We start from the raw sequence: 16,317 nt of genomic DNA, 5'->3' as shown, positions 1-16,317 counted from the left end.
TAGCTAGTTTGCGTTTTTTTAGGGCAATGATGCAGGAAAATAAGTCTGCAAAATAGATCTCCTCTTGAGAGACAAAAATTATGGGGGAGATTTATCACGAGGGGGGTTTTAAAGTCAGTTTTTCAGGATTCTGTGTTGCCATCATTTGGGAAATGTATCAAACGTCACACAAGTTTTGAATACATTTGATGTAAGTCTAACACTTCTGCCTTGAGATGTTACTGGACGCCCCAGTGAAGGTTCAGAGTTGTTCCTCCTCATCAGTACAGACTAGGGGTCTGGTGGGCTGCATGAGATGTACACTGCTCAAAAAAATAAAGGGAACACAAAAACAACACATCCTAGATCTGAATTAATTAAATATTCTTCTGAAATACTTTGTTCTTTACATAGTTGAATGTGCTGACAACAAAATCACACAAAAATAAAAAAAATGGAAATCAAATTTTTAAACCCATGGAGGTCTGGATTTGGAGTCACACTCAAAATGTAAGTGGAAAAACACACTACAGGCTGATCCAACTTTGATGTAATGTCCTTAAAGCAAGTCAAAATGAGGCTCAGTAGTGTGTGTGGCCTCCACGTGCCTGTATGACCTCCCTACAACGCCTGTGCATGCTCCTGATGAGGTGGCGGATGGTCTCCTGAGGGATCTCCTCCCAGACCTGGACTAAAGCATCTGCCAACTCCTGGACAGTTTGTGGTGCAACGTGACGTTGGTGGATAGAGCGAGACATGATGTCCCAGATGTGCTCAATTGGATTCAGGTCTGGGGAACGGGCGGGCCAGTCCATAGCATCAATGTCTTCGTCTTGCAGGAACTGCTGACACACTCCAGCCACATGAGGTCTAGCATTGTCTTGCATTAGGAGGAACCCAGGGCCAACCGCACCAGCATATGGTCTCACAAGGGGTCTGAGGATCTCATCTCGGTCCTAATGGCAGTCAGGCCACCTCTGGCGAGCACATGGAGGGCAGTGCGGCCCTCCAAAGAAATGCCACCCCACACTATTACTGACCCAATGCCAAACCGGTCATGCTGGAGGATGTTGCAAGCAGCAGAACGTTCTCCACGGCGTCTCCAGACTCTGTCACGTCTGTCACATGTGCTCAGTGTGAACCTGCTTTCATCTGTGGAGAGCACAGGGCGCCAGTGGCGAATTTGCCAATCTTGGTGTTCTCTGGCAAATGCCAAACGTCCTGCACGGTGTTGGGCTGTAAGAACAACCCCCACCTGTGGACGTCGGGCCCTCATATCACCCTCATGGAGTCTGTTTCTGACCGTTTGAGCAGACACATGCACATTTGTGGCCTGCTGGAGGTCATTTTGCAGGGCTCTGGCAGTGCTCCTCCTGTTCCTCCTTGCACAAAGGCGGAGGTAGCGGTCCTGCTGCTGGGTTGTTGCCCTCCTACGGCCTCCTCCACGTCTCCTGATGTACTGGCCTGTCTCCTGGTAGCGCCTCCATGCTCTGGACACTACGCTGACAGACACAGCAAGCCTTCTTGCCACAGCTCGCATTGATGTGCCATCCTGGATAAGCTGCACTGCCTGAGCCACTTGTGTGGGTTGTAGACTCCGTCTCATGCTACCACTAGAGTGAAAGCACCGCCAGCATTCAAAAGTGACCAAAACATCAGCCAGGAAGCATAGGAACTGAGAAGTGGTCTGTGGTCACCACCTGCAGAACCACTCCTTTATTGGGGGTGTCTTGCTAATTGCCTATAATTTCCACCTGTTGTCTATCCCATTTGCACAACAGCATGTGAAATTGATTGTCACTCAGTGTTGCTTCCTAAGTGGACAGTTTGATTTCACAGAAGTGTGATTGACTTGGAGTTACATTGTGTTGTTTAAGTGTTCCCTTTATTTTTTTGAGCAGTGTATAATAATTCCCAGTACAAATTACTTGTTTTTCAGTTTCTGCTCCTTTCGAGCAGAGGTACAACATGCTTGGTGGTTGCTGTCATATTCAGTAGTACAATACGCTTGGTGGTTACAAACAGATGGAATCTTGTACTTGAACATTTAGCAGATTTTTACCAGGGCTGTACGTCACACCACTAGACCCTAATTGCGTCAGTTTTAGTCAAACCATCTTTGCTACTATAGGTTTCTGGGAGGCTATCCCCTGCCACAGCCTAACATAGATACTTCTCAGAGGGTTGGACCAGACACATGTTTACGATTGCCCACGATCCTTGCAACCTCTAGGCCATTAACCTTCATAGAATGAATAACAAGCCACCCACAGCGGCATGCATGTATTTGGAAAGTCTTCAGACCCTTTCACTTTTTTAAAATTTTGTTATGTGTATTTTGTTATAAAATAAAATAATAAATAAATAAAGTTTCCCCCATCATTCTGCACATAATCCCTCATAATGAGAAAATGAAAACAGAATTTCTGAAATTTTTTGCTAATTTATTAAGTATTTAGACCCTTTCCTAGGTACTTGAAATTTAGCTCTGGGGCCTACCATTTCTCTTGATCATCTTTGAAGTGTTTCTACACCTTGATTGGAGTCCATCTGCTAATTATCAAGAAAAATCCAAATGTTACAGTGGCTCCAACCTCTCGCATCAACTGGATGCGGTGCACAACCCTTGCGACCTACCCCTGGTCGCAGAGAGAACAAAAGGAATGTATACAATGATAGGGGGCTCTCAACTACCTGGTGCCAGATGGACAAACAGTATGAGCGGTGGTGGATTTATTCAAATAACAGGAATAAAATGGAATAAATATTCCACTTCATCAAACAATATATATTATAAAAACATTAAATCACACATAATGGCGCCATAAAAATAATGATAGTAAAATACATATAAAATGGTAAAAGTCACTGGATGCTCCTGGTATTATGGTATGTCAGGAGGCTGATCGTCGGAGCGCTAAGTCTCTTGTTTGGGATAAATGAATTTGTATAGGTCCGCAATACCGTAACCATAAAACTCCAGGTATAAGATATCCAGGTAACGCTACCAACTGTAATGTGAGGTGATGCTAATATCAGACGGGGGTTGCTGCAGCCTGCTTCCCATATCTCATTGCTCCATTACAGGCATGAACTGTGATAAGCAGTCAGTATCTGAATAGGGCATAAGCCTGGGTACATATACGCAGATTGCTTTGTGCTTCACCCCTCCAGAAGGCGTGTGGTCCGATTCAGTCTCACTTGGAAGATCAGGTCTGCATGCAGTCGGACGCCAAAGTGGGTATCATGGACCTTCGGCCTTGTTCCACGTGATCCCTGGTCACGTGATCAGAGTGTATCCACGTGATCAAAGGGGGAGGTTTCGGAGGCTGAATATCTTATACCTGGAGTTTTTGGGTTACGGTATTGCGGACCTATACAAATTCATTTATCCCAAACAAGAGACTTAGAGCTCCGACGATCAGCCTCCTGACATACCCCAATACCAGGAGCATCCAGTGACTTTTACAATTTTATATGTATTTTACTATCATTATTTTTATGGCGCCATTATGTGTGATTTAATGTTTTTATAATATACATTGTTTGATGAAGTGGAATATTTATTCCATTTTATTCCAGTTATTTGAATAAATCCACTACTGCTCATACTGTTTGTCCATCTGGTACCAGGTAGTTGAGTGCCCCCTATCATTGTATACATTCATCTGCTAATTATGCCAAGTTAGGTAATGGTGCACTCCACCACCACCAATAATTACAACACACAGACAGCGAGGCAGAACACTGTCAGGGCTAGCAGTGGAGAATCAGAGTCGGTAAATGGGCAGAGGTACAGTACAAAGGCAGACAATCAGGATAGCACACCTTAACTGGTAAACAGGTCACAGTCTGCAGGGAGAGTGCATGGAATGTCGACGCCCAGGCCCACTACCAGCAGAGAAGTTGGTTCGGGCCACTTGGTAAGCTGCACCTGAGCACCCAATCCTCCTCAAATCAGGGGGGGTGCAGGGTGCCAGAAGTCAGGCACCCTTGGATAAAATACTGATGGCCTATCCTAGTATAGGTCATCCGTATAAAACAATAGGAAAACCCCATTAACAAAGCAGTTCCAATGAAAAGGAACCATAATATTTAAAGGGGTCAGTCCACCCCTTAAAGTCCATCTCATATACTAGTACTATCAACATGGGTTGTTGACTCCTGTTCAACAATCTCTCAGCCACCACGGGCATGTCTCACAGAGGTTCAATTAAAAGCTCATTTATCTGCTGAGGTGCCCCCTTTGTCAGCTTTGTCTTTGGGAACCATTCCATGGCTCTGGTCTAGCTCACTGCTTTACTCGGTAACATGATCTCCTGCCTACCATGTGGATTCAGCCACACACTTCCTCACCTGACAGTAGCACTTTATATTACCTTCCCCCTAAAGTATGGTGCTACAGAGCCATCTAGTGGCAACTCTGTAACATGATCTCCTGCCTACCATGTGGATTCAGCCACACACTTCCTCACCTGACAGCACTACTTTATATTACCTTCCCCTAAAGTATGGTGCTACAGAGCCCTCTAGTGGCAACTTGGTAACATGATCTCCTGCCTACCATGTGGATTCAGCCACACACTTCCTCACCTGACAGCACTACTTTATATTACCTTCCCCTAAAATATGGTGCTACAGAGCCATCTAGTGGCAACTTGGTAACATGATCTCCTGCCTACCATGTGGATTCAGCCACACACCTCCTCACCTGACAGCACTAGTTTATATTACCTTCCCCTAAAGTATGGTGCTACAGAGCCCTCTAGTGGCAACTTGGTAACATGATCTCCTGCCTACCATGTGGATTCAGCCACACACTTCCTCACCTGACAGCACTAGTTTATATTACCTTCCCCTAAAGTATGGTGCTACAGAGCCCTCTAGTGGCAACAGTTAATATTGAAAAGATGAATTCAATGCAATCAATTGCATAAAACTGAAATAAAAAAAGAGAAAACAGTAAATACGGTTTCCTAAGCATGCAGTAAAGTTAGTAAGGCGTGGTAAGGTTTGACCTTCTAATTATCTATGGAAATGGGTGTAACTATTTCTCAGACACCAAAGACAACGTCAGCACTTCTGGGATTGGACTGCACATGGTGATCTGGATATACATGCTCTACAGATGGCAGAGCACTGGGAGTCTATGACCCTATGATTCATCTACACCTAAAGCCGACCCTGCCCATAGTGAGTGTACCTACTTAAAGAGTGGAATCATCAGATGAGAAACCCTCACCCTCTGCTCCATTATGATATATAGTGCTGCTATATATTTTCTGGTAATATTGTCAAGATCAAAGCTATATATTCCAGCATATAAAGGCTCCAACAGTCACATCGGTAATTTAATTACAGCTTTTTCAGATTTGGGGCTAAAATCTATATGTGTAAACCCAACCTAAGATCATTTTATATTAATGGGAGTCTGTCAGGAGTTTTGAGTGCGTAAAACTGCTAACAGCACCACTGTATGTAGTTGATGAGGAGAGCAGTGCAGACATATATACAGGTAGAGTCATGGTCATGGAGGTTGCAAGACTGAGATTTTGGTATTTTCATCCCCCGGCCACTGTGACCCGAGTGCTCAGGAGACGGTCCCATCATGTTCGGAGCCCTGGGCTCTTTCTGCACTGATTTCTTCCTGGACTAAACATTACATTGTATCCTTTTTTAACTCCCATGTATCATACATATTGTAAACGTAGCACTTCCGTAAGGCTGTGTTCATTTACCCCCTCAACAACAGGAAACAATAAGTCGTCTTGGCGGGGACTACAGCGACTGCACCGAAGATGGCAGTGACATCGATGTGAAGAACTTATTCAACAGCGAATACACGCAGCAGGTGATAACATTTGGAAACTGTATTACAATTTTCCCTCTGGGATTTTTATATTGAGGGCCTATCCTAAGCATAGGTGATCAATATCAGATTGGTGGGGTTCAGACTCCATCAGCTGTATGAAGGGGCCACTGCGGTCCATGAGAGCTGTGGCCTCTTTCTAGGCTATGTGACATCACTATGTTCATCGGTCACATGGCCTAGTCAGAGCTCAGTCCCCTTCAAGTGAATGGGGCTCAACTGCAATACCAAGCACAGCCGCTATGCAATAAGCTTTGAGCTCCGGTGAGTGCCAAGGCTTCTTCAAACAGCAGGGCTGCCAGGGGTTGGACCTCCACCAATCTGATATTGATGAGGTTTATGTAAACTAAGATGATTAGCTGCTTAAAGGTATTGTTATAATTCTTCCTGATTTACAACATGTGACAAACTCAAGGCCCATGTGCCGAATCCAGCCCGCCAATTCATTTTATGTGGCCCGCGTGATGTCCGGACACTATAAAGAAAGCAGTATGTGCTGACACTTGTAGCAACGCCTCATTTCCGAGACATGGCCGCTGCAAGACACTTCCCAGCAGACAATCTAGTGAAGACTCGTCCGGTGAGGAGCAACTCTGGCAAGGCTTCTATAGATACTCTCTCTGTGATTGGCTTGGCAGCGTCTTAAATTCAGGCAGAAGCCTCATGAGACTGCACCCAACCGGGCCAAGTCCTCACTGAATTGTCCTTTGGGAAGGATCTTGCAGCAGCCGTGTCCCGGAGGTGATGTGTACTAGAAGTGTCAGCATGTCCGGCTTGCCTTATGGCTCTGGTCCCTACTAGAGTCCCCATTAGATTGTCTGTTCTTTAGTGACCACAGATAATTACATACAGCCCTTTGAAGGCAACCATAAAGCTGATGTGGCCCTCCGTAAAAATAAGTTAACGAGATATCTGCTTGCTGTCAGTAAATAATGACGCTCTTCTTTGCATTCAGAGGCAGGACACCTGTAGATACTATCCCTGCTCTCTGATACAATTGTATCCAGTCTAGACAATGCTCGGGGAACCTGGGCTGCAGATACATTGAAACAAATAGAGCAAATACATTTATGTATGTGGGTACACCAGGGGCAAAGATTAATTTTTACTATCCCTATGTCCAGTAGACATCTGGCCAACAAAGAATTGCTTGTTGGTGCCCCCTGGCGTTCATCACCTGGAGCATGCCCCCTAGCTATGCCCCTGCTGCTCACTGAGGGTTCTAGACAATCCTATGTGAGCCATCAGCCGCCATTCTCGGTTCTCTTGTCCTGACCCTTTGATATACAATGTATCAGTCCAGGCAGGGGCGTACACTGATCCCATAGGGTCCTATAGCCCCCCTACACCTAGTTTCCCAGTATGCGTGCGTCAATCACTCACAGGCAATGCAGAACATACCGAAAGCCCCAGATTTCTGTCGAATTTATGTTAGTTGTTTTTTTTATCAAGTGGACGAAATTTTAATTAGATACAAATTGTAATAAAAAAAAGGTTGCCTTTGGCCTCACCCACTTTATCTGACTTTTATGTTTGAAAACAGATGCTTCAAATCTATGACGCTCATTCTGAACACCATATTTCTCAATGTATTTACTGCAGAAAAATGGCAAAAACACATTGATAAATCTCCTGCTTCTCTTCTATTACAAAGCTGGCTGCCTGCAGCCACCACTAGGGGGAGCTCAGCGAATAGAAATTAATACAACTACCATGGGAGCTGTAAGAATCTCTTTGCATTGAGCTCCCTCTAGTGACAACTGCGTGGAAATGCAATGTTCTCACTAGGAGAAAATAAGAACAAGTTCAGTGTGGGCCTCCCCCATCTCCCCAGGCTGTGAGAAGTATGAAAGTATATTCAGCCTTTTAGCCTCTGGATCTAAACAGAGTGCAACAGCAAGCAGAGATCTTGAAAATCGCTAGGAATGTAAACACAAGTATATTAGGAATTTAGAAAAACCTACGGAAATTGTGGCATCACTGTACCTGGTGTCTCATGCTACGGTATATGCGATGTGTATACGTTATATGTACACGTTACTCTGCGGATTATATAAAAAGCGCACTTTCCCATGTACATTGTTCCCCTTTCTGGCTTTAGGTTCACTTTTCAGGGTTTCCACTGCGTTTACAAACTTCTGCATTCACAGTGACCGCTCCATCCATCTGCACTTTCACATCTACATACGTGCTCTTCTATACAAGCCACATGTGGACTACAAACTGCTAGTCTACGTCTTCATCGCAGCTTCCATGGCACAGAATGACATACATGCACTGTACGCCATGGAAAGCCTTGTGTACATGTAGGTCACAGTGATCTCATGGGCACAGGAGCTCTGCCCCTGTGATCACCGCAGGACGGATGGATGGCCAGGCTCCTATCCTAATGGCTTGATAGTGCCAGTTTATCCCCTCATATGCCCTTGGTTACTGCCAGCCAATGACCCATGGATGTCCATCAATGACATGACCTTATAGGATTCCTGTTAGGCCTCTTTCACACGGGCGTCGAGCGTGAGGGCCGGATAGGATGCGGATGCGTCGCGGGAAAATGCGTTTTAATGCGTTTTGCACGCGTGTGAGAAAAATCGGCATGTTTGGTACCCAGACCCGAACCCGGACTTCTTCACAGAAGTTCGGGTTTGGGTTAAGTGTTGTGTAGATTTTAATATTTTCCCTCATAACATAGTTATAAGGGAAAATAATAGCATTCTTAACCCCTTAAGGACCGGGCTCATATTCACCTTAAGGACTAGGCCATTTTTTGCAAATCTGACCAGTGTCACTTTATGTGCTTATAACTTTAAAACGCTTTGACTTATCCAGGCCATTCTGAGATTGTTTTTTCGTCACATATTGTACTTCATGACACTGGTAAAATGGAGTAAAAAATAATACATTTTATTTTTAAAAAAAATAATAAATGTAACAAAAAGTTTCAATTTCTCTACTTCTATAATACATAGTAATACCTGCAAAAATAGTTATTACTTTACATTCGCCATATGTCTACTTCATGTTTGGATCATTTTGGGAATGATATTTAATTTTTTTGGGGATGTTACAAGGCTTAGAAGTTTACAAGCAAATCTTGAAATTTTTCTGAAATTTTCAAAAACCCACTTTTTAAGGACCAGTCCAGGTCTGAAGTCACTTTGCGAGGCTTACATAATAGAAACCACCCAAAAATGACCCCATTCTAGAAACTACACCCCTCAAGGTATTCAAAACTGATTGTACAAACTTTGTTAACCCTTTAGTTGTTCCACAAGAATTAATGGAAAATAGAGATACAATTTCAAAATGTCACTTTTTTGGCAGATTTTAAATTTTTATATTTTTTTTCCAGTTACAAAGTAAGGGTTAACAGCCAAACTAAACTCAATATTTATGGCCCTGATTCTGTAGTTTACAGAAACACCACATGAGGGGTCGTAAACTGCTGTATGGGCACACGGCAGGGCGCAGAAGGAAAGGAATGCCATACGGTTTTTGGAAGGCAGATTTTGCTGGACTGGTTTTTTGACACCATGTTCCATATGAAGCCCCCCTGATGCATCCCTAGAGTAGAAACTCCAAAAAAGTGACCCCATTTTTGAAACTACGGGATAGGGTGGCAGTTTTGTTGGTTTAGTTTTTGGGCGATTATCTTGGGTAGGGTATGATTTTTGCGGGATGAGATGACGGTTTGATTGGCACTATTTTGGGGTGCGTATGACTTTTTGATCGCTTGCTATTACCTTTTTTGTGATATAAGGTGACAAAAAATTGCTTTTTTTACACCGTTTTTATTTTTATTTTTTTACGGTGTTCACCTGAGGGGTTAGGTCATGTGATATTTTTATAGAGCAGATTATTACGGACGCGGCAATACCTAATATGTATACTTTTTTTTATTTATGTAAGTTTTACACAATAATATAGCTTTTGAAACAAAAAAATATCATGTTTTAGTGTCTCCATAGTTTGAGAGCCATAGTTTTTTCAGTTTTGGGGCGATTATCTTAGGTAGGGTCTCAATTTTTGCGGGATGAGATGACGGTTTGATTGGCACTATTTTGGGGTGCATATGACTTTTTGATCGCTTGCTATTACACTTTTTGTGATGTAAGGTGACAACGGTGTTCACCTGAGGGGTTAGGTCATGTGATATTTTTATAGAGCAGGTTATTACGGACACAGCGATACCTAATGTATACTTTTTTTATTTACTTAAGTTTTACACAATAACAGCTTTTTTAAAACATAAAAAATTATGTTTTAGTGTCTCCATATTCTGAGCTATAGTTTTTTTATTTTTTGAGCGATTGTCTTAGCTAGGGGCTTATTTTTTGCGGGATGAGGTGACGGTCAGATTGGTACTATTTTGGTGGGCATATGCCTTTTTGATCGCTTACTGTTGTACTTTGTGTGATGTAAGGTGACAAAAAAATGGTTTATTTAGCACAGTTTTTATTTTTTATTTTTTACGGTGTTTATCTGAGGGGTTATGTCATGTGATATGTTTATAGAGACAGTCGATACGGACGCGGCGATCCCTAATATGTCAACTTTTTTCCTATTTTTTACCAATTTTTTTAACTTTATTTGGGGGAAATGACGTTTTATTTTTATTTTTTACTTGAAACTTTTAATTTTTGGGGGGGAAACTTTATTTTTGCAACTTTTTTTTTCACTTTATTTTTTGTCCCACTTTGGGACCAACTTTTGGGGTCTGATCCCCTTTACAATGCATTCCAATACTTCTGTATTGGAATGCATTGGCTGTATGAGTAATACAGTGTGTATTACTCATACAGCTTCCGGCCTGTAAGATCCAGGGGGCTGGATCTCACAGGCTCATCACCGGAAGGCAGCGCCGATGCCTAAGGAAGGCATCGCGCTGCCTTCCATGCCATCGGGTCCCCCTTACAGCCGCACGGGGACCCGATGGCACCTCCGACCGCCGCCGCAACCTCCAGTAAAAGCCACAAACCGCAGGTCTGAATTGACCTGCGGTTTGCGGCGATCGAGGACACGGGGGGGGTCACATGAACCCCCCGCGCATTGACCCAAGGTGCCTGCTCAATGATTTGAGCAGGCACCTTGTTCCGATCACCGCACGGCGGTGATCGGAAATACACAGGGTGTACAGGTACGCTCTGTGTCCTTAAGTACCAGGACATCAGGGTTTACCTGTACGCCCTGTGTCCTTAAGAGATTAATACAGAATGCTTAGTAAAATAGGGATTGAGGGGTTAAAAAAAATAATTTAACTCACCTCATCGACTTGTTCAAGTAGACCGGCTTCTCTTTTTTCTTCTTCTTTGATGACCTGGGAGGAAAAGGACCTTTGGTGACATCACATGGTCCATCACTTTTCCTCCCAGGCTTGCGGATGTTTGCGATTTTCACGCAGCCCCATTCACTTCTATGAGGTCTGCGTTGCGTGAAAAACTCACAATATAGAGTATGCTGCGATTTTCACGCAACGCACAAGTGATGCGTGAAAATCACCGCTCATGTGCACAGCCCCATAGAAATGAATGGGTCCGGATTCAGTGCGGGTGCAATGTGTTCACCTCATGCATTGCACCCGCGCGGAAAACTCGCCTGTTTGAAAAAATTATTATTTTTTCTCCCTTTGTCTTTATTTCTCATTGTCACTTCCTGCTGAATCAGTGTCAGTAGAAAGTAGACTTTTCAGTGGAGCACTGTAGTAGGAGTAGTTTTACAGCAAGCACTGTACAGTAATCGAATATAGATAAAGCTACAGTACATCTTCTATAATACAATGCAGCAATGTGCACCGGACCAGACAGTTACATAAACTGAATTTGTAAGTTTTTTAAGTTTTTAACTTTTTTCCTGGTTACTTTCCCCTCTCGCCCCTGCCTTCTCTAGGTCTGTGTACGTTCCTGCTTTCAGGCCATCATGGTGGAGCGCTGCGGTTGTGCTTACGTCTTTTATCCCCTTCCTGATGGAGCAGAGTACTGTGATTACGACAAGCAGAAGAGCTGGGGTAAGAACATGGCGCGCAATGCTAAAAACAGAACAAAAAAAGGAATTGCAAAACTCCTCTACTTCCCTTTTTAGGATTTTGTGCAATCAATTATGCAAACTGTGATCAGATTTTTTTTTTTGTGTGTGTTTTGAATGTTTTTATATACGAATGAAACAATGGAAGATTTAAAGAAAACTTGTCACCAAAATTTTATCTGCCATTTTCTGATTGCAGATTTGTTTATGCTATTTCCTGAAAATGATTATGGGGGCGGCCATCTTACCTAATCTGTTCTTAACAGCATTCCTAAAGCATTGAGAAAATTGCTTTACGGCAGCCCCATGGGCCATAGACACAATGGACAGGAGCTGACCTCATTGACTCTGTGACCTGTGCAGAGGTCATTGTACAAGGGAAGAAGAGATAAGCTTTGACAATCACCTACTGTGCATGGTAGATCCTGTCTTATCTATACACAGAGGTGATATCATTACAGGCAGGATTAGAATAACAGATAAGCAGGTAACTGCAGTAAAGTGATCTGTAACATAAAAACGTGATTTAACCCCTTGAGGACCTCTGCCGTACATGTACGGCGGAAGTCCGGTCTTTAAACATGGCCCCCGTCGCACGTGCAGTCGGCGCCATAGCCGCCGGGTACCCGCTATTTTAAATAGCAGAGACCCGCGGCACATGTATGCGATCAGCCATAAGGCTGATCGCATACATTCTCCCTTTCAGATGCCCTGGTCAAATGTGACCACTGCATCAGAACAGTCCGGAAGCGGAAGCCGCGCTCTTCCGCTCCGGTAACAGCGTTCCCCGGCTAAGATCGGGGAACCTGTTACATTGCACTAATAGACCGAAGCCTCAAGCAGGCTTCAGAGTCTATTAGAGGAATATACCAATACAGGCCACTGGGTGGAAGCACTATATTGCTGTACTGAAAATTAAGTGTTCAATGACAGCTAAATAGCCATCAATGAACACAATGGGCAATCTAATGATTGCCAGTTATAGTCACCCAGGGTGACTTAACCACCTCCGGACCGCCTAACGCAGATTCGCGTTCCGGAGGTGGCAGCCCTGCGCAGAGTAACGCATATATGCGTCACCTCGCGAGACGCGAGATTTCCTGTGAACGCGCACACACAGGCGTGCGCGTTCACAGGATCGGAAGGTAAGCGAGTTGATCTCCAGCCTGCCAGCGGCGATCGTTCGCTGGCAGGCTGGAGATGTGATTTTTTTAACCCCTAACAGGTATATTAGACGCTGTTTTGATAACAGCGTCTAATATACCTGCTACCTGGTCCTCTGGTGGTCCCTTTTGTTTGGATCGACCACCAGAGGACACAGGTAGCTCAGTAATAAGTAGCACCAAGCACCACACTACACCCCCCCCCGCCGTCACTTATTAACCCCTTATTCACCCCTGATCACCCCTGATCACCCCATATAGACTCCCTGATCATCCCCCTGTCATTGATCACCCCCCTGTCATTGATCACCCCCTGTAAGGCTCCATTTAGACATACGTATGATTTTTACGGATCCACTGATACATGGATCGGATCCGCAAAACACATACGGATGTCTGAATGGAGCCTTACAGGGGGATGATCAATGACGGGGGTGATCACCCCATATAGACTCCCTGATCACCCCCCTGTCATTGATCACCCCCCTGTCATTGATCACCCCCCTGTAAGGCTGCATTCAGATGTCCGTATGTTTTTTACGGATCCACGGATACATGGATCGGATCCGCAAAACACATACAGACGTCTGAATGGAGCCTTACAGGTGGGTGATCACCCCATATAGACTCCCTGATCACCCCCCTGTCATTGATCACCCCCTTGTAAGGCTCCATTCAGACGTCCGTATGATTTTTACGGATCCACTGATACATGGATCGGATCCGCAAAACACATACGGACGTCTGAATGGAGCCTTACAGGGGGGTGATCAATGACAGGGGGTGATCACCCCATATAGACTCTCTGATCACCCCCCTGTCATTGATCACCCCCCTGTCATTGATCACCCCCCTGTAAGGCTGCATTCAGATGTCCGTATGTTTTTTACGGATCCACGGATACATGGATCGGATCCGCAAAACACATACAGACGTCTGAATGGAGCCTTACAGGGGGGTGATCACTCCATATAGACTCCCTGATCACCCCCCTGTCATTGATCACCCCCCTGTAAGGCTGCATTCAGATGTCCGTATGTTTTTTTACGGATCCACGGATACATGGATTGGATCCGCAAAACACATACGGACATCTGAATGGAGCCTTATAGGGGGGTGATCAATGACAGGGGGGTGATCACCCCATATAGACTCCCTGATCACCCCCCTGTCATTGATCACCCCCCTGTCATTGATCACCCCCCTGTAAGGCTGCATTCAGATGTCCGTATGTTTTTTACGGATACATGGATCGGATCCGCAAAACACATACGGACATCTGAATGGAGCCTGACAGGGGGGTGATCAATGACAGGGGGGTGATCACCCCATATAGACTCCCTGATCACCCCCCTATCATTGATCACCCCCCTGTCATTGATCACCCCCCTGTCAGGCTGCATTCAGATGTCCGAATGTTTTTTACGGATCCACGGATCGAATCCGCAAAACACATACGGACATCTGAATGGAGCCTGACAGGGGGGTGATCAATGACAGGGGGGTGATCAGCCCATATAGACTCCCTGATCACCCCCCTGTCATTGATCACCCCCCTGTCATTGATCACCCCCCTGTAAGGCTGCATTCAGATGTCCGTATGTTTTTTACGGATCCACGGATACATGGATCGGATCCGCAAAACACATACGGACATCTGAATGGAGCCTTATAGGGGGGTGATCAATGACAGGGGGGTGATCAATGACAGGGGGGTGATCACCCCATATAGACTCCCTGATCACCCCCCTGTCATTGATCACCCCCCCTGTCATTGATCACCCCCCTGTAAGGCTCCATTCAGACATTTTTTTGGCCCAAGTTAGCGAAAAAAAAAACATTTTTCTTACAAAGTCTCATATTCCACTAACTTGTGTCAAAAAATAAAATCTCACATGAACTCACCATACCCCTCACGGAATCCAAATGCGTAAAATTTTTTAGACATTTATATTCCAGACTTCTTCTTACGCTTTAGGGCCCCTAGAATGCCAGGGCAGTATAAATACCCCACATGTGACCCCATTTCGGAAAGAAGACACCCCAAGGTATTCGCTGAGGGGCATATTGAGTCCATGAAAGATTGAAATTTTTGTCCCAAGTTAGCGGAAAGGGAGACTTTGTGAGAAAAAAAAAAATAATCAATTTCCGCTAACTTGTGCCAAAAAAAAAAAATTCTATGAACTCGCCATGACCCTCATTGAATACCTTGGGGTGTCTTCTTTCCAAAATGGGGTCACATGTGGGGTATTTATACTGCCCTGGCATTTTAGGGGCCCTAAAGCGTGAGAAGAAGTCTGGGATCCAAATGTCTAAAAATGCCCTCATAAAAGGAATGTGGGCCCCTTTGCGCATCTAGGCTGCAAAAAAGTGTCACACATCTGGTATCGCCGTACTCAGGAGAAGTTGGGCAATGTGTTTTGGGGTGTCATTTTACATATACCCATGCTGGGTGAGATAAATATCTTAGTCAAATGCCAACTTTGTATAAAAAATGGGAAAAGTTGTCTTTTGCCGAGATATTTATCTCACCCAGCATGGGTATATGTAAAATGACACCCAAAAACACATTTCCCAACTTCTCCTGAGTACGGAGATACCACATGTGTGACACTTTTTTGCAGCCTAGGTGGGCAAAGGGGCCCACATTCCAAAGAGCACCTTTCGGATTTCACCGGCCATTTTTTACAGATTTTGATTTCAAACTACTTACCACACATTTGGGCCCCTAGAATCCCAGGGCAGTATAACTACCCCACAAGTGACCCCATTTTGGAAAGAAGACACCCCAAGGTATTCGCTGATGGGCATAGTGAGTTCATGGAAGTTTTTATTTTTTGTCACAAGTTAGTTGAATATGAGACTTTGTAAGAAAAAAAAAATCATCATTTTCCGCTAACTTGTGACAAAAAATAAAAAAATCTAGGAACTCGCCATACCCCTCATGGAATATCTTGGGGTGTCTTCTTTCCAAAATGGGGTCACTTGTGGGGTAGTTATACTGCCCTGGCATTCTAGGGGCCCTAATGTGTGGTAAGTAGTTTGAAATCAAAATCTGTAAAAAATGGCCGGTGAAATCCGAAAGGTGCTCTTTGGAATGTGGGCCCCTTTGCCCACCTAGGCTGCAAAAAAGTGTCACACATGTGGTATCTCCGTACTCAGGAGAAGTTGGGCAATGTGTTTTGGGGTGTCATTTTACATATACCCATGCTGGGTGAGATAAATATCTTGGCAAAAGACAACTTTTCCCATTTTTTTATACAAAGTTGGCATTTGACCAAGATA

General features: G+C 44.3%; 1 protein-coding gene across 1 annotated transcript in view; it reads left to right on the top strand.

The window, feature by feature from the left end:
* SCNN1A (sodium channel epithelial 1 subunit alpha) overlaps positions 1 to 16,317 on the top strand; it is a 118,959-nt gene that overhangs the window by 61,058 nt on the left and 41,584 nt on the right. Inside the window, exons 7-8 of the mRNA XM_040435594.1 lie at positions 5,732 to 5,830; positions 11,735 to 11,852. Of these exons, the coding sequence (XP_040291528.1) occupies positions 5,732 to 5,830; positions 11,735 to 11,852 (217 nt within the window). The remainder of the gene's footprint in view (positions 1 to 5,731; positions 5,831 to 11,734; positions 11,853 to 16,317) is intronic.

The sequence above is a fragment of the Bufo bufo genome, chromosome 6, assembly GCF_905171765.1.
Source record: "Bufo bufo chromosome 6, aBufBuf1.1, whole genome shotgun sequence".
NCBI classification, from domain to species: Eukaryota; Metazoa; Chordata; class Amphibia; order Anura; family Bufonidae; genus Bufo; species Bufo bufo.
Note: the sequence above shows the minus strand (reverse complement) of the source record. Positions and strands in the feature narration are given on the sequence as shown.